This window comes from Physeter macrocephalus, chromosome 11 (genome assembly GCF_002837175.3).
Source record: "Physeter macrocephalus isolate SW-GA chromosome 11, ASM283717v5, whole genome shotgun sequence".
In the NCBI taxonomy this organism is placed as follows: domain Eukaryota; kingdom Metazoa; phylum Chordata; class Mammalia; order Artiodactyla; family Physeteridae; genus Physeter; species Physeter macrocephalus.
The window spans coordinates 8,812,407-8,840,320 of record NC_041224.1 but is presented as its reverse complement, the minus strand read 5'-3'; the positions used below and the strand labels follow the sequence as shown (position 1 = coordinate 8,840,320).

At 43.0% G+C, this 27,914-nt stretch overlaps 2 protein-coding genes and 1 long non-coding RNA gene across 11 annotated transcripts in view; 1 reads left to right on the top strand and 2 right to left on the bottom strand.

Annotated features, from left to right (window-relative positions):
• Nucleotides 1–10,139, top strand: part of CACNB2 (calcium voltage-gated channel auxiliary subunit beta 2) — a 441,112-nt gene extending 430,973 nt beyond the window's left edge. For 5 of the 7 annotated variants that reach the window (XM_028495783.2, XM_055087728.1, XM_028495784.2 and 2 more), the window contains 4 exons: nucleotides 4,059–4,210; nucleotides 5,634–5,729; nucleotides 6,849–7,034; nucleotides 8,391–10,139. In XM_028495783.2, the coding sequence (XP_028351584.1) occupies nucleotides 4,059–4,210; nucleotides 5,634–5,729; nucleotides 6,849–7,034; nucleotides 8,391–8,855 (899 nt within the window). In that variant the 3' untranslated portion in view covers nucleotides 8,856–10,139. Of the gene's footprint in view, nucleotides 1–4,058; nucleotides 4,211–5,633; nucleotides 5,730–6,848; nucleotides 7,143–8,390 lie in introns of all 7 variants that reach the window. The other 2 variants (XM_055087727.1, XM_055087730.1) reach the window with 2 other exon arrangements.
• LOC102978622 (uncharacterized) lies at nucleotides 5,691–7,071 on the bottom strand. Its single transcript, XR_447374.4, has 3 exons — nucleotides 6,983–7,071; nucleotides 5,887–5,981; nucleotides 5,691–5,779 (listed from the first exon to the last, which is right to left on the bottom strand). It is a non-coding gene; the product is annotated as an uncharacterized lncRNA (long non-coding RNA).
• Nucleotides 10,140–13,322: 3,183 nt separating the features above from the next.
• Nucleotides 13,323–27,914, bottom strand: part of NSUN6 (NOP2/Sun RNA methyltransferase 6) — a 75,504-nt gene continuing 60,912 nt past the window's right edge. For all 3 annotated transcript variants that reach the window (XM_007101509.4, XM_007101510.4, XM_024116411.3), the window contains 3 exons: nucleotides 26,766–26,914; nucleotides 16,332–16,457; nucleotides 13,323–14,664 (listed from right to left, as the gene is read on the bottom strand). In XM_007101509.4, the coding sequence (XP_007101571.1) occupies nucleotides 14,452–14,664; nucleotides 16,332–16,457; nucleotides 26,766–26,914 (488 nt within the window). In that variant the 3' untranslated portion in view covers nucleotides 13,323–14,451. The remainder of the gene's footprint in view (nucleotides 14,665–16,331; nucleotides 16,458–26,765; nucleotides 26,915–27,914) is intronic.

The window sequence follows — 27,914 nt, the reverse complement described above, 5'->3', positions numbered from 1 at the left end:
GTATCATTTTCCATAGGGACAGCACCAGTTCACATTCCCACCAACAGTGCAGGAGGGTTCCCTTTTCTCCACATTATCACCACAGCACTTGTACATTATCTTTTTGATGACAGCCATCCTGACAGGTGTGAGGTGATATCTCATTGGGGTTTTGATTTGCTTTCCCTGATGGTTAGTGATTTTGAGCGTCTTTTCATGTACCTGTCGGCCATCTGCATGTCGTCTTTGGAAAAATGTCTGTTCAGGTCTTCTTCCCATTTGTTAATTGGACCGTTTGGTTTTTTGCTATTAAGCTGTAAGAGTTCTTTATATATTTTGGAAATTAACTCATCCTATACAAGCAGACCTCATTTTATTGTGCTTTGCAGATACTGTGTTTTTCACAGATTGAAGGTTTGCGGCAAGCCTGCCTTGAGCAAGTCTGTTGGCCCCATTTTTCTAACATTGCTCGCTTCGTGTCTTCGTGTTACATTCTGGTTATTCTCGCAGTATTTCAAACGTTTTCATTATATTTGCTATGGTGATCTGTGATCAGTGATCTTCGTTACTACTATGACTCTCTGAAGGGTCAGATGATGGTTAGCGTTTTTTAGCAATCATGTATTTTTTAATTAAGGTATGTACATTGATTTTATAAGACATAATGCTTTTGCACACTTAATAGACTACAGTTTAGTGTAAGCATAACTTTTATATGCACTGGGAAACCAAAAAGTTCATGTGACTTGCTTTATTGTGGTAGTCTGAAACCAAACCTGCAATATCTCTGATGTATGCCTGTATATGATTTGCAAATATTTTCTCCCATTTGGCAGGTGGCCTTTTCATTTTGTTGATGGTTTCCTTTGCTGTGCAGAAGCTTTTTAGTTTGATGTAGTCTCACTTGTTTACTTTGGGTTTTCTTGTGTTTGCTTTTGGTGTCAAATCCAAAAAAGCACTGCCAAGACGAATGTCAAGGAGCTTGCCACCTATGTTTTTTTTCCAGGAGTTTTATGGTTTGGGGATATACATTAAAGCCTTTCATCCATTTTGAGCTGATTTTTGTGTATGGTGTTAAGACAGTCGTCCAGTTTCACTCTTTCGCACATGGCTGTCATTTTCACCCAGCACAATTTATTGAAGAGACTGTCCTTTTCCCCACTGTATATTCTTGGCTCCTTTGTCATAAATTAATTGGCCATCTACGCATGGGTTTACTTCTGGGCTCTTCTAGTCTGTTCCACCGATCTATGGATCTGTTTTTATGCCAGTACCATACTATTTTATTATAGTTTTGTGATATAGTTTGAAGTCAGGAAGCATGATTCCTCCAGCTTCGTTCTTCTTTCTCAAGATTGCTTTGGCTGTTTGGGGTCTTTTGTGATTCCATACAAATTTTAGGATTGTTCTGTATCTGTGAAAAATGCCATTAGATTTTTGACAGGGATTGCAATAAATCTGCAGATCACTTGGGTAGTATGGACATTTTGACAATATTAATTCTTCCAATCCATGAGCGTGGAATACCTATTTATTTGTGTCTTCAGTTTCTTTCACTGGTGTCTTACAGTTTTCAGAGTACAGGTCTTTCACATCCTTGGTTTTATTTATTCCTAGGTATTCTTTTTGATGCAATTGTAAATGATATTGTTTTCTTACTTCCTCTTTCTGATAGTTCATTATTAGTGTATAGGAACACAACAGATTTGTATAAGCTAATTTTGTATCCTGCAACTTTACTGACTTCGTGTATTAGTTCTAACGGTCTTTTGGTGGAGTCTTTATGAGTTTTCTGTATATACTATCATGTCATCTACAAACAGTGAGAGTTTCACTTCCTTTCCAATTTATATGCCTTTTATTTGTTTCTTGCCAAACTGCTCTGGCTAGGACTTTCAATACTATGTTGAAAGAAGTGGTGAGAGTGGGCACCCCTGTGTCATTTCTGATCTTAGAGTAAAAGCTTTCAGCATTTCCACTGAGTGTGGTGTTGGCTGTAGACTACTCAAATTTCTTAATGCTTACAATAAATATTAACTTAGATTGGAAGTTGACTGTTGGGGATCAGTGGCTGTGGAAACATTTTCAGGGCACAGAGAAGCAAGGTTACATTGGAATAAAATGTTGAAGAGCCTGAGAAAAGAGAGCAAATAAGAGTGTCAGCAATGTTTTAGAACACTATTATGAAAGAAATGATCAAAAGGCCACTTTTATTTCTAAAACTGTTGTTTAAGGAAATTCCAATATATGTGAAGTAAAGAGTGTTATAGGAAACCTCAGGTACTCATCACCTAGTTTCAACTATCATCTATTCATGGCCAATCTTGTTTCATTTCCAGTCTTCCCCCCGCCTTCCTCTCCTGTCTCTGAATTATTTTGAAGCTAATCCCAGACATCATATGATGTTATCTGTAAATGTTTCAGTATGTATTTCTAAACATGGAAGACTTTTTATTTAAACCGTAACGCCATTATCGACAGACCTTAACAGTACATCCCTAATATCATCAGGTTGCCACTCAGCCATGTATCATTTCCCAACTGTCATGTATGATACATATACACACATACATTTTATATATATAAGCATTATATATATATAAACACTTTATTCACTTATATGCATTATATTCACTTTATGCATTATAAATATATAAATTACTATTTGTTTGAATCAGGATCCAAATAAAATCCATACATTGAGAATGTTTCCTAGGTCCTTAAATTTCTTAATCTAGTTTTCCATATATCTTTTTTAGTTCCTTGTAATTTTTTGAAGAAACTGGGTCACTTATTCTGCAGGGTTTTCAGAGAGTGAATTTTGCTAACTGCATTTACACTGGCGTAGTTTATATATAATTGTCTGTTCCCTGTATTTCTTATAAACTGATAGATCCAGAAGCTTAACGGGTTGTTGTTGTTTTTTTCTTTTAGCAAAACTATGTCATGGGTGGTAATGTGACCAAATATTATTTTAAAGCCAGTATCTCAAGTGGTTTGGGCCCTGATTTTAAAGACACCCAGGTTAAATGAAAGGACTCTAGTCATAACATATTGTGAGGCAGACAATAGTGACCTGCCTTTTCTGGAATAATGTACTAGTTAAAATCTCCAGGAATCTTGTGCATGGATGCAAATGCATAAGAGGAATTAAATGGTATTCTGTAGGTCTAGGAATCTCATGGAATTGGCCCTTCATGACTGCAGTGGGCACTGTAAAACACATATTATGCTTTATAGACCTATGATGTCTAGTAAAGTAGTTTCTGGCTATTTCTTATTTAAATTAAATTTCAAAAATTCATTCATTCATTCATTCACATGTGCTACATTTCAGGTGCTCCAACAGGCATAAGAGGGTTGTGGCTACTGTCCTGGACAGCAGTGGTACAGAAATGGAGAAGCAGATGAAATGCATGAAATTTCTTTGGCATTCAAGTAGATTTTTGGATGTTTATATAGTTTGTATTTCTGTAATGCTGCCTCTAATGTATAACCGCCCTTTTAAAGCATGAATGTTACGGGGCTGTTCTTTTGTTGGTGGGAAATATGAGAAGTGTGTTTTTGGAGACGTTTGTTGTAGACACTCTTAAAATCTCCTGTTTTCTGTTGTAGTTCAGCTTGGTAATCATCTCTAGACTCTATCATCTCCAGAAGGCGTACCAATAGGTGGCATATAAACACAGATAAGCCCATGCCGTGACAGGAAGGCTGGTGATGGGTGCTAGGCTAGAGTGGTCAGAAACAAACACAGGGAAGACCTCTCTTCAAGTTTCTATTTCACAACATTGTAATGAAATGACTTCATGGAGTGAAGTTTCACAGCACCAAAACCACGTCAGCACAGACAGCCAGGAATGTTGACTCTCACAGACATCGTGTTAGATGTCTGGTTGAGAGAGGAATTCCCTAAATGCTAGAGGTACTGTGAAGGAACGGCTCTCTCCAAAGGATACCTGTTACCAGCTCTCTTACCTGTAGACATCAACCTCACCTACCTGAGTACCGTTTTACTTTGTCTCAATCTGGTCTAAAAATGCTGTACGTCAAGTAATCAAACTCTGCTTAACCTTTTACAGCGGAAGTTCAGAGTGAAATTGAAAGGATTTTTGAACTTGCAAGAACATTGCAACTGGTGGTCCTTGATGCAGATACTATTAATCATCCAGCCCAACTTAGTAAAACCTCGCTGGCCCCTATTATAGTGTACGTCAAGATTTCTTCTCCTAAGGTAAGTAGGGTTGCTACTGTTTGCTCTGTAATGGAACCCTACTAAAATGTGTATTTATAGTCTGCTTTCCAATTATACACTGGCTGTGTCTTTATCCATCACAAAGGGTCTGAAGAGAGACGTGGTAGCCGAGAATTGTTACGATTCATATAAGCGAGCATGATGATGAGTTTCATGGCTTAGGAGAGTGATTCCCAAAGTGCGGCCCATGGATTCCTGGTGGGGGAGGTTCTGGAACACTTTGAGAGGGTCCATGAGGTCGGAACCATTCCCATGAGTATTAGCTAAGCATTATCTAATACTCAGACATCCTCCCCCTTTTTCACTGGCTTGACCTTTGCACCAATGGTGCAGAAGCGGTGCTGGGTGATGTCTAAGCAGGAATCAAGACCACAGTAGCAGCTGTGGCATTCTCCCTCCCTATGCGTCCCAGGTTAAAAAAAAAACAACAACACACAATCCAGTTTCACTTAAGAATGTCCTGATGAAGTAGTAAAAATGCTTAAATTTTAATATTCTATGTAACGAAATGGGAAGTACACTTCAAGTTCTTTAGCTACGTACTCGAAGTCCGTTATCTTGAGGGCAGGTACTGGCGTGATTCTTCAAGTCATAAACCAAAGTAGCCACTTTCATCCTGGAACACCATTTTTATTGGAAAGAACAACTGACATGTCCTTCAAATTTCAGGACAGATCAATGGAATTTAATGTAACAGAGTAAGAAAAGTTCATTGATGATTGATTGATTGATAGGGGTTTAGATTTCACATGAGAGCTAGCCTTTAAAAAGCTACCACTTGTTTACTGTAGTATCAAAGAAAGATATCCACAATTATCTGAAAAGGCTACTAAAATACTCCTTTTCTGAATTACGTATCTATAGGGGACTGGATTTTCTTTGCCTGTTTCAAACAATATACCGTGGCAGATTAAACGTAGAAGCAGGGAACATCAGCTATCTTCTGTGAAGCCAGGCGTTAGAGAAACCTGCAAATAATTCAGCTATTTTTATCAGAATGCATGACATGTTAACATATAAGAGGTTTACCGGTCATTCTTAAATGAATTTTTCAGTTTTAGTTTCTAATATGTAACTATTACAGTCCACATAAAAAGCTCTTGGGAGTTCTCCACAGTTTTTAAAAACATAAATCATGAGACAAAGTTCGAGAACTGCTAGTCTTGAAAAAAGACAAGACTCAGAAAAATCTCCACGCTGGTGATTTTTGAGGCTTGCGACTGAGATTTATGTTCACGTGTTAATAATTTTGCTGATCATCTTGAAGATCCTGTTTTCTAGCTCAATCTATCTGTAAACCATTAGTGCTGTATGCAAAAGACCCCGGAGAAAGGAATGAATAACGAACCTTGTTGTTTACCTGAGTGCAGATACCCCAGTTTAAGAATCTCATCTTTTACAGGTTTTACAAAGGTTAATAAAATCTCGAGGGAAATCTCAAGCTAAACACCTCAATGTTCAGATGGTAGCAGCAGATAAGCTGGCTCAGTGCCCTCCGGTAAGTCTCTCTATGCAGTATAATCCACTTGAAGGCTTCAGACCCGCATTCTGTTAACAAAAACCAGACGGACAGGTAAACGGCTGTCCAGGGACAGAACCCTGCCCGTTATTAACAGTGGGTTTCCTCCCAAAGACGGGAAAGGTCTGCCTCTTACCGCGAGCACTTGTCTAGGTCATGGTCGTGGCTTACGAACGGCTACGGTGTGTTCCGTGGTGACCTCGCTTTGTTAATCTAACACCTCGGTAGGATCTTAAATGAAACACGATCGTTGTTTCAAAACTTTGGTTGAAAAGATGGCTCTGTTTGGGGTTGGTTTATTATTCACTTCTAGTCAGGGAGCAAGTTGCTGGCTCTTCATCACCATCTAAGAAATTGATCTGAGACCATTTCTAAACCACTCAGTAAGCGGATTCTGACACCTGAACACTATTCCTACCTCGAATCCCTTGCTTTGCATACCACGCTGTGGGACTGTATGCTTCTGGCTTTTGTTCTGGCTGGTTTTTTTAAATGAAGGTATATCAGAAGCCTTAACAACTGTGATCAGACCCACTTATAATTACTGGGAGTACGTTAACATTTATAAGAACTCTGAACTATTCTGAAGTCTCTGAACTGTTCTGAAGTCTCTGGACCACATCAAGTCATTAGTGGCTTCGGCTTCCTCATGTCCTCACCTCGCCTCGGTCATTTCCAAGGTTCAGCGTTTCACAGTCTCTCAAAAACAGGCTTCTTCCTGTACCGTTTGTTGGGCTTATATTCTCATTTTCTTTTGTACGTCTCGCCCCTAACATAGGATCAATTCCTTTTTTCACTACGGGCAACTTTTCTCTGGTGCCCCTAACAACTGTTACCACACCTGTCCACGTCCTGGTCACTCACACAGCGAAGCGGCCGTGTTCTCCACAGCGATCTGAGGCCGGGGGCGTGTAAGCTGACCACAGCGGCCAGCCAGCCGATGCGAGGAGAGAGGAGGAGCCCGTCGCCGCGGCGGGGACGCAGCGCGCGGCTCGCGGGCGCCCTCCGTGCTCCTGGCGTGCGGGGAGGCCCGGGGGCAGCGCGGGCGAGGCGCCCTGGCCGCCGTAAGCGCGCCGTCTGCACTGTCTGCCCCTGCAGGAGCTGTTCGATGTGATTCTGGACGAGAACCAGCTCGAGGACGCCTGCGAGCACCTCGCCGACTACCTGGAAGCCTACTGGAAGGCCACCCACCCGCCCAGCAGCAGTGTCCCCGACCCTCTCCCCAGCCGTACCTTGGCCACCTCGACCCTGCCCGTCAGCCCCGCTCGGGCCCCCGGCTCACAGGTGCGGGGCGCGCCCTCCTGCGCTCGCGTCACTGGGGCGCCGGGCGCCGGGGCGGGGCTCGTTCCAGTCGGGCAGCCCTGTCCAGAGTGAGGTGCAACACCGAGTCCCGTAAGTGTCTCCAGCGTGAGCTGTGCGCCTGTAAGAGGAGGAGTGTTAAACAGCATCCTGTGAAGTACCGTCCGTCCCCCACATGCGAACGAGTTCCGTTCCGAGAAGGCGTTCCTAAGTCCAGCACGGTTAGCCTAGGCTACCCACTAACACAATCGGCTACATAGTACTGTACCGTGACAGGTTTATCATACTTCGCACACAAATTATACAGAAAAAAACAAAAGATAAAACATTTTTAACCTTACAGGACAGTCCCTTGAAAAGGACAGTGGCACCCGCTAGGTCGCCACTGCTTTTACGCTCGCTTCCGACCATCCTGGGCTTGAAACAGAGATACTGTTCTACCATACTCGATACGGTACCGTAGCGAACACAAAAGCACAACCACCTGTAGAGGATGCACGCACGTGACAGTGTACACCAGACAAGTGATCTAACTTACGTGATTCGACATGCAAAGCTATGTTTGTTTGCATCTTTGAAAGTTCACAACCTGAAGGTCCGTATGTAGGGGACTTACTGTATATAAACCGTAAAATCCGCTCTCCCCATATTCTGTCAGGGCCAGGATGGAGGAGCTTTCTATGTGGCCGGCAGCACAGACTGTGGACATAGACTCCCTGGGTTCAATTCCCTCTCCTCTCCACCCCTTCCCAGGGGTTTAACCTTGGATAAAATCCTTACCTGCCCTTTGCCTCAGGAATACTAATGACCCTACCTCGTGGGGCTGTCATGTGACTTTTCTCATGAGATTGGCTTACAGGGTTGTTGTATTTAATCAATCAGTCAATATACGTGACTGTCTCATAACACTGCTGGTCTCTTTTATCATTTTTTTCCCCTTAAAGCCAACAGCCTAAGAATTTTTAATCTTCCCACCTGTATTCGAGCAGAAGTGGTTAAGTGTCCACCCATGTGTAGACAGATCTCAGGGACCTGTATCTATATTTGAACCACAAGAGAACATCATATAAAAGAATGCCCTCCCTCCTTCATCCATTCATTTAAAAAAAATTTAAAAAGTTGCTCTGTGTGCTGTTCTAGGCGCTTACAAATTAACAAAGTCCAATACAATATCAATGCTACTGGATGTTATCGAACAAATTAAGCAACCGAGCTAGGTCAGATTTCATCTCAGCACTTTAGAGTCTTTGAAAAGGGGCTCGACTTGTATGGACTTGCCTTTGTGACAGCTCCCCAGACCCCGACCTTGGCTGAGGCCTGTGTTTGCTCCTTCGCCTCCAGGGTTCTCAAGGGGATCCGAGGACCGATCGCGCGGCTGCCGCCCGTTCTGCTTCCCAAGCTGAAGAAGAACCCTGCCCAGACCCAGTCAAGAAACCCCTGCACCACAGCCATCGCAGCGGGGCCAGCCGAGGCCTCTCCAGGCAGGAGACCTTGGATTCGGAAACGCAGGAGAGTCGCGACTCCGCGTACGCGGAGCCCAAGGAAGATTATTCCCACGAACACGCGGACCACTGCGCCCCGCACCGAGATCACAGCCACAGAGAGGAACCCCACGGGGGCGGGGAGCGCAGACACAGGGAGTCTCGGCACCGCTCCCGGGACCCGGATCGCGAGCAGGGCCACAACGAGGGCGACAGACAATGGAGCCGCCACAAATCCCAGGATCGCTACTGGGACAGGGAGGGGGAAGGGGTGTCCAGGAGACGGCATGAGGCTGGGGACAGGGAGGTTTACATCCGCCAGTGACTTCTGCCCTTTGGTGTCGTAGGTGTTTTTTATTTTTAAGTAAGTCTTGTATACCGCCACCCTCCAACTCAATCTTGGGGGTCTACATTGCAGTCATGTGTGATCTGTCTTGTATATTTTGTACTGCTGTTGCTTGGATAGCAACAGCATGAAATAGAGTATTAATATACTTTTTATTTTCCTTTTGTAAGTAAGTAAGTGCTCTATAAATTCGCCTGGAAAGGCTGCAGTGCTCTGGTTGTCTACTGGACTTTGAAAACTGTCTAGGATCGCTGCCACTTGAACAATATCATCTGTTGTTGCCATCCAGGTGGCGTCAGGGTTTTAAGAAGCATAGCTGACGTTTTCGAAAATGTGGTTGATGTATCCAGCGGGCCAGAATCAGTCGGCCCACATAAAAAGTGGAATTTCTCGATTCTCCCGGTTTTTACTATGTAGGCACCTGAGTTGCGTATTCATCCATGGACCACTGTTTCTTGCTTGTACCTCTGGCTGACTGACTAAATTTGGGGACAGATTGTCTTGCCTTACACAAAGGGGATCAAAGTCAGAATCTATTTTCTATGTACTAGTATTGTGTACTGTACAGACAGTTTGTAAATGTTATTTCTGCAGACACCTTCTTATGATAATTATATATAATATCTATCTATCTATCTATCAATCAATCAGTTTGATCACACTATCTTAGAGTCTTAATGCCAAGCCAGCAGATTTGCTTTCTGAATTACAGGGACTAGAAATGCCCACCTTCAGGAAATTTGTAATAACGTCGTCTAGACACCTATTCCCGTTCCAGTAGAGAGTCTGTACATACTGTAAATACGTGTGACCGCCTGACTTGAAAAGGTTTGATTTCTGAATGTTCCACCAGCCCTGTACGTTAATCATTGTGACCACAAATTCTGGGAAATATAACCAAACTCCAAGGGTTGCTCCGCTCCGTGCAGTTCACACCGATCGAGTGTGACGGCCACACCCTGCGTAGCCAGTGTCTCAGGTCACGGCCCTGGAGTCTGGGAGCCGCGTGCGCACGAGCCAGAGACGGGCGAGCGCCCGCCTGGCTCCGCGGCTCGCCGCGCCGCTGTGGCCCGCCGAGCCGTCAGGGCCCAGAGGGCGCTCGCCGCCAGACGGGACGCCCCGGAGAGCTGCCCCCGCGGGCCCCTGGAGAGGGGCCGTGCGGGCCACTGTGACGAGTGTTTCACTGGAAACGTCCGACGACCTCTCGCCTGAGGGAGAAGCGTTTACACAGACGCGCCCGAGTGCCCCATCTCCTCACCTCGCCCGCCGTGCCCGTGTGTCCCCGCCCCCGCTCCGACACTGTCACTGGCCGTCACAACCTCGAAGTGCTTCTTATAACCAAAGCTTCTGCTCTTCGCAAGAAATCAGGGCAAAAGGAGGTGACTTGAAGTGAACAAGACGTTGAGGTTTTCCTGCGTCAGCCACCTGCCTGAGGGGAAGCCAGAAGATGCTGTGGCCCCGCGTCAGGGACGCCGCCGAACGCGGCCCACGACGTGGTGGTCACGCTGAGCCTGAAACCTTCCCTGTCTCTCCTGAGTGTCCGTCTGTCCAGTTACGGCTGGACAGGTCAGACAGTATTAGGCGTGCAAGTCCCTGGCACTTGAAGTCTGTCCCTGGAAAACGCCTGTCTTGACTGCCTACCTTCAGACCTGGACATTAAAAATTATTATTTTGTTAAATAAGCTATTTTTTGTTTCGCTTCTTTGATTATTCCAGGTTCTTGCCAAATATCCTTGGACCTTTATAAGTACAACTGTTTCACGTCTAACTCCTTATTCCTCTCCCCCAAAGAAAACTCAGAGTTGTAAAAATGAGTTAACATATATAGTGTCAGCTAATAGGAACCATTTCCCTCCATCTCTTTGTTAATTAGCTCTGTACTGTTGACATACCTTTATTTATTGAATATAAAAACAGGAGTCATAATATATAAATTTTTGATGTAAAATATTCACATCATTGGGTAACCGTATTCCACTTAAAGTTACTTTTAGAAAATGCTTCCAATCAGCTGTCCACCACGGCACCCTATCGATGATCACCAGCCCCGACCTTTCCTATACAAAGTTTCATCCCAGTTCATGACTTTGGAATATGTAAATCCTTGAAGTATAACTGGTATGTATCCTTTTTGCTGCTACCATTAATCCCTTTCAAAGAATCATGCTAACGGATTCCATTTTTTAAACTTTGACCTGGACTCTTCGTTTCTCACTTTACCGTGAAACACATTAGTCCAAATCAGAGTAGTCCGCAAAATCTCTACCGCAGGATTTGACAAAAAGAGCCCCCTTATGTGAGAACCGTAGAGTGGGCATATGTGTAAACGGTGTGTACTAAATATGTAATTGAAGAGATAATCCCAAGGACAATGGGATAGTCACTGACTTGTGGAATGTAAAATTCTTGTCTTTTCACCCGGCAAAGGTTTAATCTTAACCGACTCAGTTGTAGAATCATGATTGTTGTACTTAACGTAGAAAATGCTGGAAAAGTTCTGAATGGCTCTGTGTCTTCTCTGTCACCCACTTCAGCCTTTTGTCTGCTCTTTCTCTACTGCTCGTTTAAGTTACTGTTACAAAAAGGTGGTGCTAAATGTAGGATGTCTTAGTTATTCTGCACTTTGGGACGATGCCACATTTTAACATGGTCTGCTCTGCATTCCTGTTAAACCTTCCCTGTCCGCTACACTGACCTGTTCAACAAGCCTGGTTTAAAGTCATTCATTCATACCAAACAGATCAGGAGCTGGCTTCTGCACTGTCTACTATTAGTCGCATTAAGTGCCATTTTAGGAATGACTCTTACCGCTGAAAGCATGTTAAATACTCACCTGCACTTCCCGTGTGGGGCGCATCATCCTGGGGGGCGCTGCCCATCACTGATGGCTTGTGGTCACCTCCCCACGACATCTGAAAAGCGACGGCTTCCGGCAGGTCAAAGGCCTCTGAAGGCCTGAGCACGGCAAAGCCAACTTTCTCCCACCTTCATCCTATATGTTCTGCGATCCTTACCTCCGATTTTGAACCGTACTTTTCCTTTCTAAAATGAAGATCCATTCCGACGACAGATTTAATTCCTCGCCCTTTGCTCAGTGACACAATGCTGCTAGTCCTGGATAATCTTACTAACACGTCAGGAGTCATGCTGTTGGAGAAAACGGGCAATCAGAGGGCTCTGGGTCAGCTGTCGAATCGTGTTATATTTTTAACTATTTGTACTTTACTGTTTAAAATGTGATACACGGTTTTGAAGTCAAATGTACTCACCGTTGAATTAAAATGCTTCTGTTTCACAGATATAACTATGGTCACATTAAATAGGTTAACAGAGAATATATTCATTCCCTTCCACATTTCCCTGCTTTTTGTCCTTTTATTATATTTTTTCTTAAATGTCTGTGTTCCTTAAGATTGAATGTTTTATTTTCCAATTTGTTTTATTTTTTTGAAAGAAAGAAACCCACTGAAAAATGTCTATGTTAAAGAAACAAATTTTAACAATATTTTTTATTTGTCCTTACTGTTTTCAATATGCAATTATTTTTCTTCTGTTTTGCCTGCATTGCTTGTATTTTGATAGCTGTTGGTATTAATCAAACCTTTACACATTTGCTGCTGGGCTCCTTCCCTACCATTTCCATCCCAGCCTAGCACCTAAGGCTCTGCAGAGAGCATGAGAAGGGATGGATTTTGTGTATTTTTCAAAAACGTATTGAAAGTTCAAGGAAGTATGCCGAGCCCTAGAAGCAGAAGTACCACAGGTCAACAGTGTTTCTCTTTAGGCAGATGACGTCTACTGGGTATCGAGCAGAACGAGGGACGGAAAGCAGTCAGTCACGTGTTTGAATCTTAGGGAGCTTGACGGGGTTTCTCCCTCGTTCGATAAGCGTGTGACAATGACCTGCTCTGAAGCTGCACAGAAAGCACAGTCCTGCCTCCGGAATGTTCCCAAGCCTGGGGGCAGCGGTCCAGGGCATGCCTCGTACACTAGAGTGATGTGTCAAGTGCCGTGGCAGGAGGAGACAGAGGTACAAGGGCTGTAGAGAGAGACATGCCCGACCCAGCCCCAGAGAAGGCTGTGCGAGAAAGGCTTCCTCAGAGCAGAGGCCTCTGAACATCTCACCTGATCCGAGATGAGATGAGCATTCTTCATGGATACAAGGAAGTTTCAAGAAATTCCTAATGGAGACCTGTGAAGGAAAAAAAAAAAACAAAACCATTAGGCAACTGCCCGAGGCTCAGGAATTTTGAGGTGATTTGAATTAACAAAATAGATGTATTTAACACGACATGAGATAGCTTTTAAACTATGGCTGGGTATTTTAATATATTTTACCTAAAATGCAGGTAGGATGAAAAGCAAGCCTACGGTTACAATTCATTTTAAAAAGGCCGTCCACTTACATTGGCCGCCATGGGTGATGTTTGGTCACTTCTGCAGTCTGGGTGATTTCAGGTTTGGTGGTGAAGTGGGCTTGTCTCGTCTGGATCCAGTCGCAGTCGCTTGGTCTGGGGAAGGTGTTCTGTGGAGTTGCTTCTGTTCAGGGGGAGAACACCAAGGCTTAGCTGTGACTGCCTGGCCACTTCCCAGCCCTCACAAGATGGTCTTCTCACCAGTCACATCTCTAAGGACTTGTATGTATTCCATTAGATGATAAAAGGTACCCGAATTGTGCAATAGTCTCATTTTTAATCTACAGAGTTTAAAAAAATTCATTTTAGTTTTTAGTTTAAAATATGACAGAAGAGGGCTTCCCTGGTGGCGCAGTGGTTGAGAGCCCGCCTGCCGATGCAGGGGACACGGGTTCGTGCCCTGGTCCGGGAGGATCCCACACGCCACGGAGCGGCTGGGCCCGTGAGCCACGGCCGCTGGGCCTGCGCGTCCGGGAGCCTGTGCTCCGCAACGGGAGAGGCCACAGCAGTGAGAGGCCCGCGTACCGCAAAAAAAAAAAAAAAAAAAGAAAAACAAATATGACAGAGGAGAAAAGGTCCACATAGTGAAGGGAGACTGCCATTGGGGGTAGTCCAGAGCTCATTTGAAAGAAGGCTGATTTACCAAATAGTAAACGGAAAAAGTCAGGTGAAATCCCAGCTCCGTGGCTGGCACTTGATAAGTAAGTTATAAGCTCCCACACCCTGAATTCTGAAGGAACTCAATAACGGAAAACGTGTTTTATAACCAAATTAAATACCGCTAATTTTATTCCTTTTGTTAAACACTGATTTTAATATTAAAAATGACTTGCATTCTTTACAAATTAAAACAAAGACCCCAAATGAAAATATGTTCCAGACATCTTCAGGCATCTCCTTTCCTTTATACTCTGCTAAATCCATAAAGGAAAAGTATTTTAAACACACAAGATATAGTCTCAAAGTGCCCCCCTCTCCACCCCACCCCCGCTACTTCCTCTGTGAAGTACAGTCTCGATTCCTGGTGGAACAGCCGGCAGCCTTTTCTGTTTCCTCAGCAACCATGGCATCAATCACGTGGCCTGACAACAGTTTTTGGTTTAAAAAAACAAAAAAAACATGGAAAACGTTTGGAACTTTCATTTCTAAGGATCCTTCTCCTACGTGCTTTTGCATTTTACAAATTTTGCAATGAAAAAGCCTATACAATCCTTATTTGCGAGCCAAATCATGTCTTCTATCCTGGCATCTCCGAGAGAACCAGTGTCACTGTCCTGTGACGGCACCACACAGGGATCGAATCGCTGCAGCCGTTTCCGTTGTTCAGATGACAGGCCAGCTCCCAGCATCCCTTCTCCTCCAACCTGTGGGTCCTGCTCGGGGAGACAAATAAACACGGACACACATCCTCGCGTTGGGAAGTTTGCCCGTGTACCATTTACGTAAAAGGACAAACTGTAACTACCACCAATTCCAGAAACAGAAAAATGAGTAAATACCTCTTATTTTTGTGAAATGGACAGGCTGCTTTTCCGGGTGGTAAAGTGGGAGGGTGGTAACATGCAGCCACTTGATGACTGAGTCCCTAGGATGGCCCTTATGCTTATCAAGGCCCACGACATGCAGGAGACCTGGGCTCCACGCCTAGAAGCACGTGGATTCACATCACAGCTCTGCCACAGCTTAGCTGTGTGACTTTAGGAAAGTAACTTACCTTACCTGCTTCCTCATCTACGAAACAGGTGAAACACTCTGATCTAGGCTTAAAGAAGTAAGGTGGTATCGGGCCTGGCATAGAGTGGGCACTTAGCAAGTGGAACATTATTATCAGTTACAGCAGGAGAGGAAAACCCAGCTTTATTTGTCAGACTCCCCAAAACTGACAGGAGTTTCTTGAGCATCTGAAGATGCCTCTCTCTGGCTCATACCTATTGGATGATAAAAGTTCTCTTTTTTTGTTGTTGTTCTTAAATGTACTAGAATATTAAAAGAGATGAGAAAACTAAGGCTGCCTCGATTAGTTTAGAGGAATACAGAATCATAAGGAACTCACTGATCCGTGCAAACCACTACTACAAAAGATGAATAAGCCTAACTTAAGTCACGATTTCACAAATGCTTGTGTTACTGAAGATATGTTTTCTTAGGTTTATATCTGAAAACCTATTGTTTATTAACCCATGTGTGTTGGGGGGGAGTTCCATCTCTCTTAGGTATATACTGAGTGTATATGTTTATACACACACATCAAATTCAAGTGAATTCTCAAGTCTTCTTTTCATCTACAATGCACTTATCTTAATTTCTGAGTCTAGAAACCACCTCTGGATTGCCTTCTGTCTATATATTCCAATTACTTACTAGAATTCTGTACTGGAACGACTGACATTAGATGTTCAGTTTATCTGAATGAATGTGAGCATTACCACAGATTTAAACCTAATCTCAAACATCATGGGCTAAAAAATCTAGTCATAAATATAGTTTTAATAAAAACCAGAATAGAAAGACAGTGCTAGGTAAAATAAAGTACAAAAAACCTTTTTAAATGTTCCCTATCTTATATAAGAATCCAGAAGGAAGGAATAATCCTGAACCATTTTCCCCCCTTGGCTAGTCTTTTGATATCCCAGTTGTTAAAGCCTCTTTGGGCTTTGGTGTGATATGAGAAAACTGCTCAACATTTGCCCTATCAGAAAAATTATAGAACTGGGGGGTGGAGGAAGGGTTTTAGAAACAAAATTCTGAGTCACATGAAGAAGAGCCACAAGTCAAATAAACATGTAACAGAAATCCCCTGAGCTCTGTGGCATTTTAACACATCTGTAGAGAGTGAAGGCCTGGAAAAACTGGGTCAGGATGTGAAAATCCTCTAGGGGCTGTCTGGAACAGCTCTCATTTAGAGAAACCTCGTGTACCGCAAGATTTGTTTCAGAAGTTTTACTTGACACGTCTCTTCATATCATTCTCTGTGTTTATCAACATGCTTAAGTTTCCACGACTTACCAGATCACCCAGAGACAACGGCAATGGCCCTCACCTGGCGCTGAAGCTGAAGGTGAGGAAATGTCTTGAGGGCCCAGGCGACCTGTTCTTCATTTTCTGCTAGGGTGACAGTGCACGTGCTATACACCAGCACGCCCCCCGGCTTCAGCAGCTCAGCTGCCTAAAGACAGGTGTGATCAGATGATGAGTATCGCAAGAGCAAGTGAACATCTTAAATATAATGTATATAAACAAATATATACATAAAATACATCTATAAGTGAAACGATTCTCACAGAACATCTACTGCATAAAGATGCAGAAGACCTCAGACTTCTGAAAGGGCCAGAAAACCTCCACATAAACAGGCAGGACAAAAGAAACAAGAAAAAACGAGAGAGAGAGAAAGGAATCAGGACTGGACGTGCGCCCCTGAGAGGGAGCTGTGCAGAAGGAAAGTTTCCTGCACCCCGGGAAGTCCCCTTATCGGCGGGAGGACCAGCCTGGATGGAAGGGGGGCTTTGGAGCCCCGGAGGAGAACGCAGCAACCAGTCTGCGGAAGGCAAAATGGACAGTGACCTGCACAGGCGGTCTGTACCGCTGCCCTGCGCTCCCCAGCCTGAGACGCTCAACTGCGGTATGGGGAGGCGGGGCACTGGGTGCTGAAGCTTGGGCTTCAGACAGTCCCGGGGAGAGAACCGGGGTTGGCTGTGTGAAGACACAGCTGGAGAATGGCAACTGAAGAGGCTGGAGAATGGCAACTGAGGCTGCACTCAGAAGGAGCCTGGGCCCGTGAGAGACGGCAAGGCACCACTGTTGGTGGCGGGGGGGGGCACGCGAGGAGAGGGATGCGAAAACCACAGGAGCGTCTTTCCCTACACGCGCTCCGAGGCAACAGGACACGGCCTACACGAGCTCTGGGGGCGGGCACGAACCGACACTGCCATCATGGGCTCCAGAGGCAGGAACAGGCCACTACCACCACTAAGAGACCCACGAGCGGGCTCCTGTCGCCGCCCCCGCTATCCCCGGGAGCACACGGGCCGCTGCTACCACTGGGAGACATGGGAGAGGGTGCCAACGGCTGCCCCAGCCGTACCGGGAGCATGCACAGGCCACTGCACCTGCACACCCCGTATCAAGTGGATAACGGCCAGCACACACTGAGGAAAGAGGCAGCAAGCATCCAGACTAAAAGCAGCCCTTGATTCCGGACAAGATGGCGGAGTAGAAGGACCTGACCTCACCTCCTCTCACAAAAACACCAAAATCACACCTAAACACTGAACAACCATCAACAAAAACAGATCAGAACCTACCAAAAAAGACAGTTTGTTACAATATATCCACAAAGAAGAAGCCACAACGAGACAGTAGGAGGGACACTTTCACAAAATAAGCAAATCCCATATCCGCCGGGTGGGCAACCCACAAAATGGAAAATAATTACAGCGCAAGGTTCTCTCACAAGAGTGAAAGTTCTGGGCCCCTGGTCAGTCTCCCCAGCCTGAGGGTCTGGCACAAGAGAAGGAACCTCCAGAGCATTTGGCTTTGAAGACCAGCAGGGCTTAAGTGCAGGACCTCCATAGGATGAGGGGAAACAAAGACTCCAGTCCTGGAGGGTGCACACAAGATTTCACGTGCACTGGGACCCAGCGCAAAGCAGTGACTCCACAGACACCTGGGCTAGACCTACCTGTGGGTTTTGGATGGTCTCCTGGGGAGGCAGGGGTTGACTGTGGCTCACTATGGGAGCAAGGTCACTGGTGGCAGAGGTCCCAGGGAATATTGATTGGCCTGAGTTCTCCAGGAGGTTGCCATTTTGGCACCAAGACCGAGCCCTACCCAACAACCTACAGGCTCCAGTGCTAGAACACCTCAGACCATACAACCAGTGGGACAGGAACACAGCCCCAACCATCAGCAGACAGGCCGCCTAAAGCCATACTGAGCTCACAGCCACATCTAAACACACCACTTGACATGAACCTGCCCACCAGAGGGATGAGACCCAGCTCCACCCACCAGTGGGCAGGCACCTCCCACCAGGAAGCCTGCAAAAGCCCCAGGATCAACCTCACCCACCAGGGGGCAGACACCAGGAGCAAGAGGAGCTACAGTCCTGCAGCCTGAGAAACGGAGACCACAAACACATACAGTTAGACAAAACGAGATGGCAGAGAAATATGTTCCAGAAGAAGGAACAAGATAAAAACCAAAAAGAAAAACTAAGTGAAGTGGAGACAGGCAATCTACCTGAGAAAGAATTTACAGTAACAATAGTAGAGATGATCCAAGATCTCAGAAGAAGAACGGAGGCACAGACCAAGAAGACAGAAGAAGTGTTTAACAAAGAGCTAGAAGATTTAAAGAACAAACAGAGAGGAACAATACAATAACTGCAATGAAAAATACACCAGAAGGAGTCAATAACAGAAACAATGAGGCAGAAGAACAAATAAGTGAGCTGAAGACAGTGGGAGAAATCACTGCCACAGAACAGAATAAAGAAAAAAGAATGAAAGGAAATTAGGACAATTTCAGAGACCTCTGGGACAACATTAAATGAACCAACGTTCACATTATAGGGGTCTGAGAAGGAGAAGAGAGAGGGAAAGGGCCTGAGAAAATATCTGAAGAGATTATAGCCAAAAACTTCCCTAACGTGAGAAAGGAAACACTCACTCAAGTCCAGGAAGTGCTGAGAGTCCCATACAAGATTAACCGAAGGAGGAACATGCCAAGACACACATTAATCAAACTGACAAAAATTAAAGACAAAGAAAAAATATTAAAAGGAACAAATAACATAAAAAGGAATTCCCATAAGGTTATCAGCAGATTTTTCAGCAGAAACTCTGCAAGTCAGAAGGGAGAGGCACAATATATTTAAAGTGATGAAAGGGAAAAACCTACTACAAGAATTCTTTACCCAGCAATGCCCTCATTCAGATACAACGTTCAGATTTGATGGAGAAATCAAAAGCTTCAGAGACAAGCAAAAGCTAAGAGAATTCAGCACCACCAGACCAGCTTTACAACAAATGCTAAAGGAAATTCTCTAGACAGAAAAGGAAAGGCCACAAGTAGATATAAGAAAATTACAAATGAAAAAGCTCACCGGTAAAGGCAAACATAAAGTAACGGTAGGAAATCATCCACACACAAATATGATATCCAAACCAGCAATCATGAGAAGAGGAAAGTAGAAATGCAGGATATTGGAAATGTACTGGAAATTAAGAGACCAGCAACTTAAAACAACCTTGTATATATATAAACTGCTGTATCAAAACCTCACGGGAACCACAAACCAAAAATCTACAATAGACACACACAAAAAAAGAAAAAGCAATCCAAACACAACACTAAAGATAGCCATCAAATCACAAGAGAACAAAAGAGGAAGGGAAGAAGAAAGACCTACAAAAACAAATCCAAAACAATTAACAAAAATGGCAATAAGAACACATTATCCATAATTACCTTACATGTAAATGGATTAAATACTCCAACCAAAAGACACAGAGTGGCTGAATGGATACAAAAACAAGACCGATACATATGCTGTCTACAAGAGAACCACCTCAGATCTAAGGACACATACAGACTGAAAGTGAGAGGACGGAAAAAGGTGTTCCAAGTAAATCGAAATCAAAAGAAAGCTGGAGTAGCAATACTCATAACAGACAAAATAGACTTTAAAATAAAGACTGTTACAAAAGACAAAGAAGGACACTACATAATGATCAAGGGATCAATCCAAGAAGAAGATATAACAACTGTAAATATATATGCACCCAACATAGGAGTACCTCAATATATAAGGCAAATGCTAACAGCCATAAAAGGAGAAACTGACAATAATAGTGGGGGAGTTTTAACACCCCACATTCATCAACAGACAGATCATCCAGAAAGAAAATCAATAAAGAAACAGGCCTTAAATGACACATTAGACCAGATGAACTTAATTCACATATATATAGAACATTCTATCCGAAAGCAGCAGAATACACATTCTTCTCAAGTGCACATGGAACATTCCCCAGGATAGATCATATCTTGGGCCACAAATCAAGCCTCGGTAAATGTAAGAAAGTTGAAATCATATCAAGCGTGTTTTCCGACCACAACGCTATGAGATTAGAAATCAATTACAGGGAAAAAACTGTAAGAAACACGAACACATGGAAGCTAAACAATATGTTACTAAAACATCAGTGGGTCACAGAAGAAATCAAAGAGGAAATCAAAAGCTATTTGGAGACAAATGACAATGAAAACACGACGATCCATAATCTATGGGATGCAGCAAAAGCAGTTTTAAGAGGGAAGTTTACAGCAATACAATCTTACCTCAGGAAGCAAGAAAAATCTCAAATAAACAACTAACTTTACACCTAAAGCAACTAGAGAAAGAACAAACAAAACCCAAAATTAGCAGAAGGAAAGAAACCATAATGATCAGAGCAGAAATAAATGAAACAGAGATGAAGAAAACAATAGAAAAGATCAACGAAACTAAAAGCTGGTTCTTTGAAAAGATAAAGTTGATAACCCTTTAGCCAGACTCATCAAGAAAAAGAGGGAGAGGGCTCAAATTAATAAAATGAAAAATGAAAAAGGAAAAGTTACAATGGACACCACAGAAATACAATGAGTCACAAGAAACTACTATGAACACATATATGCCAATAAAATGGACAACCTAGAAGAAATGGACAAATTCTTAGAAAGGTACAATTTCCCAAGACTGAACCAGGAAGAAATAGAAAATATGAACAGACCAATCACAAGTACTGAAATTAAAACTGTGATTAAAAATCTTCCAACAAACAAAAGTCCAGGATCAGATGGCTTCACTGGTGAACCTTATCAAACGTTTACAGGAGAGTTAACACCTATCCTTCTGAAACGCTTCCAAAAAACTGCAGAGGAAGAAACACTCCCAAACTCATTCTATGAGGACACCATCACCCTGACACCAAAATTTGTATGGAGACACAAATGACCCCGAATAGCAGAAGCAATCTTGAGAAAGAAAAATGGAGCTGGAGGAATCAATCAGACACAGAGACGTCAGAATACAATACAAAGCTACAGTCATCAAAACAGTACGGTACTGGCACAAAAACAGACTCATAGATCAATGGAAGAGGATAGAAAGCCCAGAAATAAACCCCACACCTATGGAAAATTAATCTATGACAAAGGAGGCAAGAATATACTATGGAGAAAAGACAGTCTCTTCAATAGTGGTGCTGGGAAAACTGGACAGCTACATGTAAAAGAACGAAATTAGAACATTCCCTAACACCACACACAAGAATAAACTCAAAATGGGTTCCTACAGTAATGAAAATAAAACCAAAAATAAACAAATGGGACCTAATTAAACTTAAAAGCTTTTGCACAGCAAAGGAAACCATCAACAAATCGAAAAGACGACCCACAAAATGGGAGAAAATATTTGCAAACAAAGTGACCGACAGGGGATTAATCTCCAAAATATACAAGCAGCTCGTGCAGCTCTGTCAAAAACACAAACAACCCAATCAAAAAATGGGCAGAAGATGGGGCTTCCCTGGTGGCGCAGTGGTTGAGAGTCCGCCTGCCGATGCAGGGGACACAGACACTTCTCCAAAGAAGACATACAGATGGCCAAAAAGCACACAAAAAGATGCTCAACTTCACTAATTATCAGAGAAATGTAAATCAAAACTACAATGAGGTACCACCTCACACCAGGCAGAATGGCCATAATCAAAAAGCCTACAAACAATAAATGCTGGAGAGGGTGTGAAGAAGAGGGAACCCTCTTGCGCTGCTGGGGGGAATGTAAATTGATACAGCCACTATGGAGAACAGTGTGGAGGTTCCTTAAAAAACTAAAAATAGAGTTGCCATATGATCCAGCAATCCAACTCCTGGGCATATATCTGCACAAAACCATAATTAGAAAAGACAGATGCACCCCAATGTTCACTGCAGCACTATTTACAATAGCCAGGACATGAAAAAAACCTAAATGTCTATCAACAGATGAATGAATAAAGAAGATGTGGTGCATATATACGATGGAATATTACTCAGCCATAAAAAAAAGAATGAAATAATGCCATTTGCAGCAACATGGATGGACCTAGAGATTATCATACTAAGTGAAATCAGCCAAAGTCAAAAATCATATGATACCACTTATATGTGGAATCTAAAAAAATGATACAAATGAACTTATTTACAAAACAGAAACAGACTCACAGACATAGAAAACAAACTTATGGTTACCAAAGGGGAAAGGTGGCAGGGAAGGATAAAGTAGGAGTTTGGAATTAACATATATACACTATCATATATATAAATAGAAAATCAACAAGGACCTACTGTATAGCACAGGAAACTCTACTCAATATTCTGTAATAACCTACACATGGGAAAAGAATCTGAAGAAGAATGGATATATGTATATGTATAAATGAATCACTTTGCTGCACACTTGAAACTAACACAACATTGTAAATCAACTATACTCCAATATAAAATAAAAATTAAAAAAAAAAGATACACGCACCCCAGTGTTCACAGCAGCACCATTTACAATAGGCAAGACATGGAAGCAACCTAAATGTCCATCAACAGAGGAATGGATAAAGATGTGGTATGTACGTACAATGGAATATTACTCGGCCATAAAAAAAGAATGAAATAATGCCATTTGCAGCAACATGGATGGACCTAGAGATGATCATACTAAGTGAAGTCAAGTCAGACAGAGAAAGACAAATAGCACATAATACCACTTATATGTGGAAGCTAAAAAAAATGATACAAATGAACTTATTTACAAAATGGAAATAGACTCACAGACATGGAAAACAAAGTTACGGTTATCAAAGGGGCTAACGGTATGGGGGGGAGATAAACTAGGAGTTTGGAATTAACACATATACACTACTATGTATAAAACAGATAACCAACGAGGACCTACTGTATAGCACAGGGAACTCTATTCAGTATTCTGTTATAACCTATATAGGAAAAAAATCTGAAAAAGAATGGATATATGTATAACTGAATCACTTCGCTGTATACCTGAAACTAACACAACATTGTAAATCAACTATACTCCAAAAAAATTTACTTAAAAAAAAAAGACTCATGGGTAGGATTTATAAAGGAGAAAAGGACCATGATTCCTTTATATTATTTACGGTTTATTTTTTAAATGGGAAGAGTAAGTCAGGCTTGTTGTAACACACAACATTTATAAATGTGTACAAAATAAAGATGTATAAAGAAAAAAGTATACATATATGATACCTTTTTCAAGTGTCTGGGATAAAAAAGTGATGGTCTGTAGGACCAGGACTCTCTCTTTAATTAGAGTGTTCCACGCCAGATGCATTTCATTATCTTGAAGCTGTTTTAGTCCATCTGGACCAAGACTTTCCCAAATAGGATCATTCAGTTTCACGGCTTTAGATACCATTTTTATGCTGAAAACTCACCAATTTACATTTTTAGGTGAAACTCTTTTTTGAATTCCGTACCCATATGTTCAACTGCATTCTCAATATTTTTACCCTCAGATGTGACACGTCCCAAACTGAACTCCTACCTTCTTCCTCTGAAACCTCCTGGAGCCGGATTCCCGTCCTCCCCGGGGCGCAGGCCCCAACCTCAGATTATCCTTTATGCCTCTTGCTCTCACGTTCCCCAGTCATCAAGCAAATGCCATCGGCTCTACCTTCAAAATATATCCAGAGGTTGGCTACTTCTCACCAACTCCCACTGCTATCATTCTGCTCCAAGTTCCATGACTTTTCGCCTGGATTATTCAGTTTCCTACCTGCTTCATTCCCTGCCCTCCTACCATCTATTCTCAACACAGCAGCCAGATCGGTGCTCTTAAAACTGTCTCTTCTCAGCTCAAAACCCTTCCATGGTGAGTTCCCTGGTGGCCTAGTGGTTAGGATCCCAGGCTTTCACTGCCGCGGCCCAGGTTCAATCCCTAGCCAGGGAACTGAGATCCCACAAGCCGCATGACACAGCCAAAAAACAAAATAAAACAAAAAGACCCTTCCAGTGCTCCTGTCATCCCTTGGAGTCAAAGCCCACGTCCTCAGAGTGGCCTTCGAGGCCCTGCGTACAGCAGGCCCCTCGCGGCCTTCCCTTCTCGTGTGCCTGGCTTGCCCTGCTTGAGCACCACCTGCCTCTGCTGTTCTGGAACGTGCGTGGCGCACGCCTACCTCAGGACCTCTGCACCAGCCCGGAGAGCTCTGCTCCTTCCCTGCAGTGCTCGCTCCCTCCTCACCATCCTCTTATCTTTGTTTCTATTTCGGCGTCTCAGCAGTGCCCTCCCTGCCCAGCCCATGTACAATTTTCAACTGTTCCAATCAGGCGCTCCCATCCCGCTTCCCCTCTAAAGGTGGCTTCACTGGGTCACTGCCTTGGAATACAAGGAATCTCTAACTCAACTAGCTGTTTATTTTCCTCCCCAGGTAGAACAGAAACCCCATGTAAAAGGTCAGGGGTTGACTAGCATGTCATCGGCCCCTAGCGTTGTGTATTATATATAGGAGGTGCCCAATGGGTATCTGTCCAGGAGATAGGGTGTAATACGAAAATGGACTTGTCCCAAATAACTAAAGTTTCTCTTTTCAAATCCCCAGATTTTTTTTAAAATGTTAATGAAAATCTTAAAAAAAAAAAAGCATATACTATGCTTTCTTAACCATAGTAGACTGATCAAAATTTAAACTTTGCTACTGGGTGCCAGCTGTTGTTCTAAGCATATTACACAGCTTTTCTCAACAAATCTTATAACCGCCATGAGAACGGTAGCCCCATCAGGAGGAGTTACCCTACCCACTTCTCCCATATGGAAACCCAGGTACCTAGAGTAACTTACGTGGAAGCTCTGGGTCCACAGTCTCAACTCCTACCCTCACCCAATGGCACACCCACTAGATTCTACACTCTCCTTGCACATGGTCAGCTGCTCCTTGTCACTGAGACCAACACACCTCCTCCTAAGCAGCCTCTTAAAATGTCCTTTTGCTATGAGCTAAAAAGAACAAAAAGCCAGGTCTCTTAAAACAGGGTCCTAATTTTACCCTCACATCAAACTGGGTTGCAGCTATAAGCAAAGCTTCTTTTTTTGCTGCTTGCTCTTTTAACTTCCAGGATGTGTTCTCTGAAGACCATATACAATAAAAGTTTAAACAATCCACTCTTAGTGCCACTTTTGTGTAGGAAAGGAGACACCAGGAGTGCTGAAAAGAAATGTACTCCAAGACGGCTTCAGAGATGGAATCATCAGAGCATACCCACTGTTGCTGCAGCTTGTGTATTTATCATTAGAGAACGGAGAGGAAATGGTGGCATCATCTCTGATCAAATGCTGTCTACATCCTATGGAATCATGTTGGCAAGACTGACAGAAATTCTCACAGGTTCTATCTGGGCTTCTTCTGAAACATACTGTAGACCAGTTAGATTTGCTACATTTTTATTGTCCTTCTATATCTGACACTGGATGCTGTCACTTCCCAATCTTATGTGTTCGCCTCTATTGGATTTCCCACTTTTAATTCACTAAGATGATCCAAGAACCCTATAAAAAAGTAATTTACTTTATACCCAAATGTTTTACATCAGTTAGTAACTATGTTAACAACCCCCCCTTTATTTTTGGCCGTGCCGTGCGGCGTGCGGGATCTTAGTTCCCCGACCAGGGATCGAGCCCGGGCCCCCTGCCGTGGAAGCTCGGAGTCCTAACCACTGGACCGCCAGGGAAGTCCCAACAACACTCTATTTTTAACACAGAGCAGAATGTTTGAAATTCCTTAAATGTCTCAGAGAAGAAATTCTTCTATTGCCTGAGATGAAAGAGTGAGTCAACATAAAGGAAAACCAGGTCTCTGGTGTTCTGTGTGTGTGGTACAGTGTATATAAAACTTACCATTTTAACCATTTTTAAGTGTACAATTCAATGGCATTAAGTACACTCACAGTGTTTACAACCATCACCATTATCCCATCTCCCGAACTTTTTCATCATCCCAAACTGAAACTCTGGACCCATGAAACAGGAACTCCCCATTCGTTCTCCTGTCCCTCCAGCCTCCGGTAACCTCTATTCTACTTTCTGTCTCCATGAATTTGCCTATTCTTGATACTCATATAAACGGAATCACACACCATTTGGTCCTTTTGTGTCTGGCTTATACAACTTAGCATAATGTGTTCAAAATTCATCCATGTTGTAGTGTGTATCAGAATTTCATTCCTTTTTAAGGCTGGGTAATAGTCCATTGTATGTACATACCACATTTTACTTATCCCTTCATCTGTTGATGGATACCTGGGTTTTTTCCACATTTTGGTTACTGTGAATAATGCTGCTATGAATATTGCTCTCAGTCTTTAAAAGATCAAACTAGTAAAGGTCATCTTTCTTCCACAGCAAAAGATTATCACATACCACAGTGAAGAGTTTTCGCTGTAATGGTTGATACGATGTCACTTCCTTCAAAGTCCAAGTACAAGCCATGTTTGGTCTCTGTCCCATTCCACTGCAGGGAGCATCCAGAAGAATTCGGTCAAAAGATTCTGGTAAGAATGGAGGTTCTCCTATAAAGAGAATTATAAACATTATTTGCTCTCTGCCCTATTAGGACAGAAAACTCCTGAAACAGATGCAATTATCGGAATTTAACATCATAACCTAGAATAAAAAGTAATGCATAACAATTCCTCCATTCCATCAGGTAGCTGGTTAAGCTAACTGACTTACAGGTAAAAGAAGTTAAAGATGTGATTATTATAGGATTAACTGATATAGCGCAAGCCAAAGCCTAATCAAACAAGACCGGTACCCCCAATGTCAGAAGCCACGCTTCATCAGAGCTAGGACATGAAATTAACTCTAGTCAATCTAAGAGCTGGTATTTTTCTTAGGAAATCTGACTGCAGACAGCCCCAGAGAAAGAGACTACCTTTTAGGTTCTAGGCAAACATCCTGGTTCTACGGTTCCTCGGCCTCCTTGCTTCTGTGGCCATCAGCAAGGCTACGCTCTAGAACGAGTCTACATAGCCCTGAATCCAATCTTCCACAGGTTTCCCTCTGCATTTGCTTACATAACTTTCTCCACTCCAGCTTCTCGTCTACTTAGGGTTACTGGAGAAAATCATGAAACCAAGCGGGTCTGCTCACAGACACCAGCTCTTATCAATTGAACTCATCTCCATCCATAACCATCCTTGCTTTCTTATCGACTGCCTCCAAAGAAATATCTTTTCAAAGTAAGCAATTATTTTTAAGGGTTTTAATACATACTGATAAGATCCTGTAGAAAGAATATATGCAATTTACACTTCCAGTGTCATGAGTGTACTTTCCCCAAAATCCTCATCAAAGTTGATAATTATGTTATTGAGCATTTGTATTTTTTTGTTTAGATGGTCACATCGTCTTTGCTGGTTTTCTACTGAGACTTGCCTTTTTTTGTATCGATTAGAAGAGCTCTTTGTACATCAAAAATAGTAATCTCAACTTTCTTAACTATTTTACAAATATTTCCCACTATTTGCCACCTGCCAGTTTTTTTTTTTACATACATAAATGTTGAGC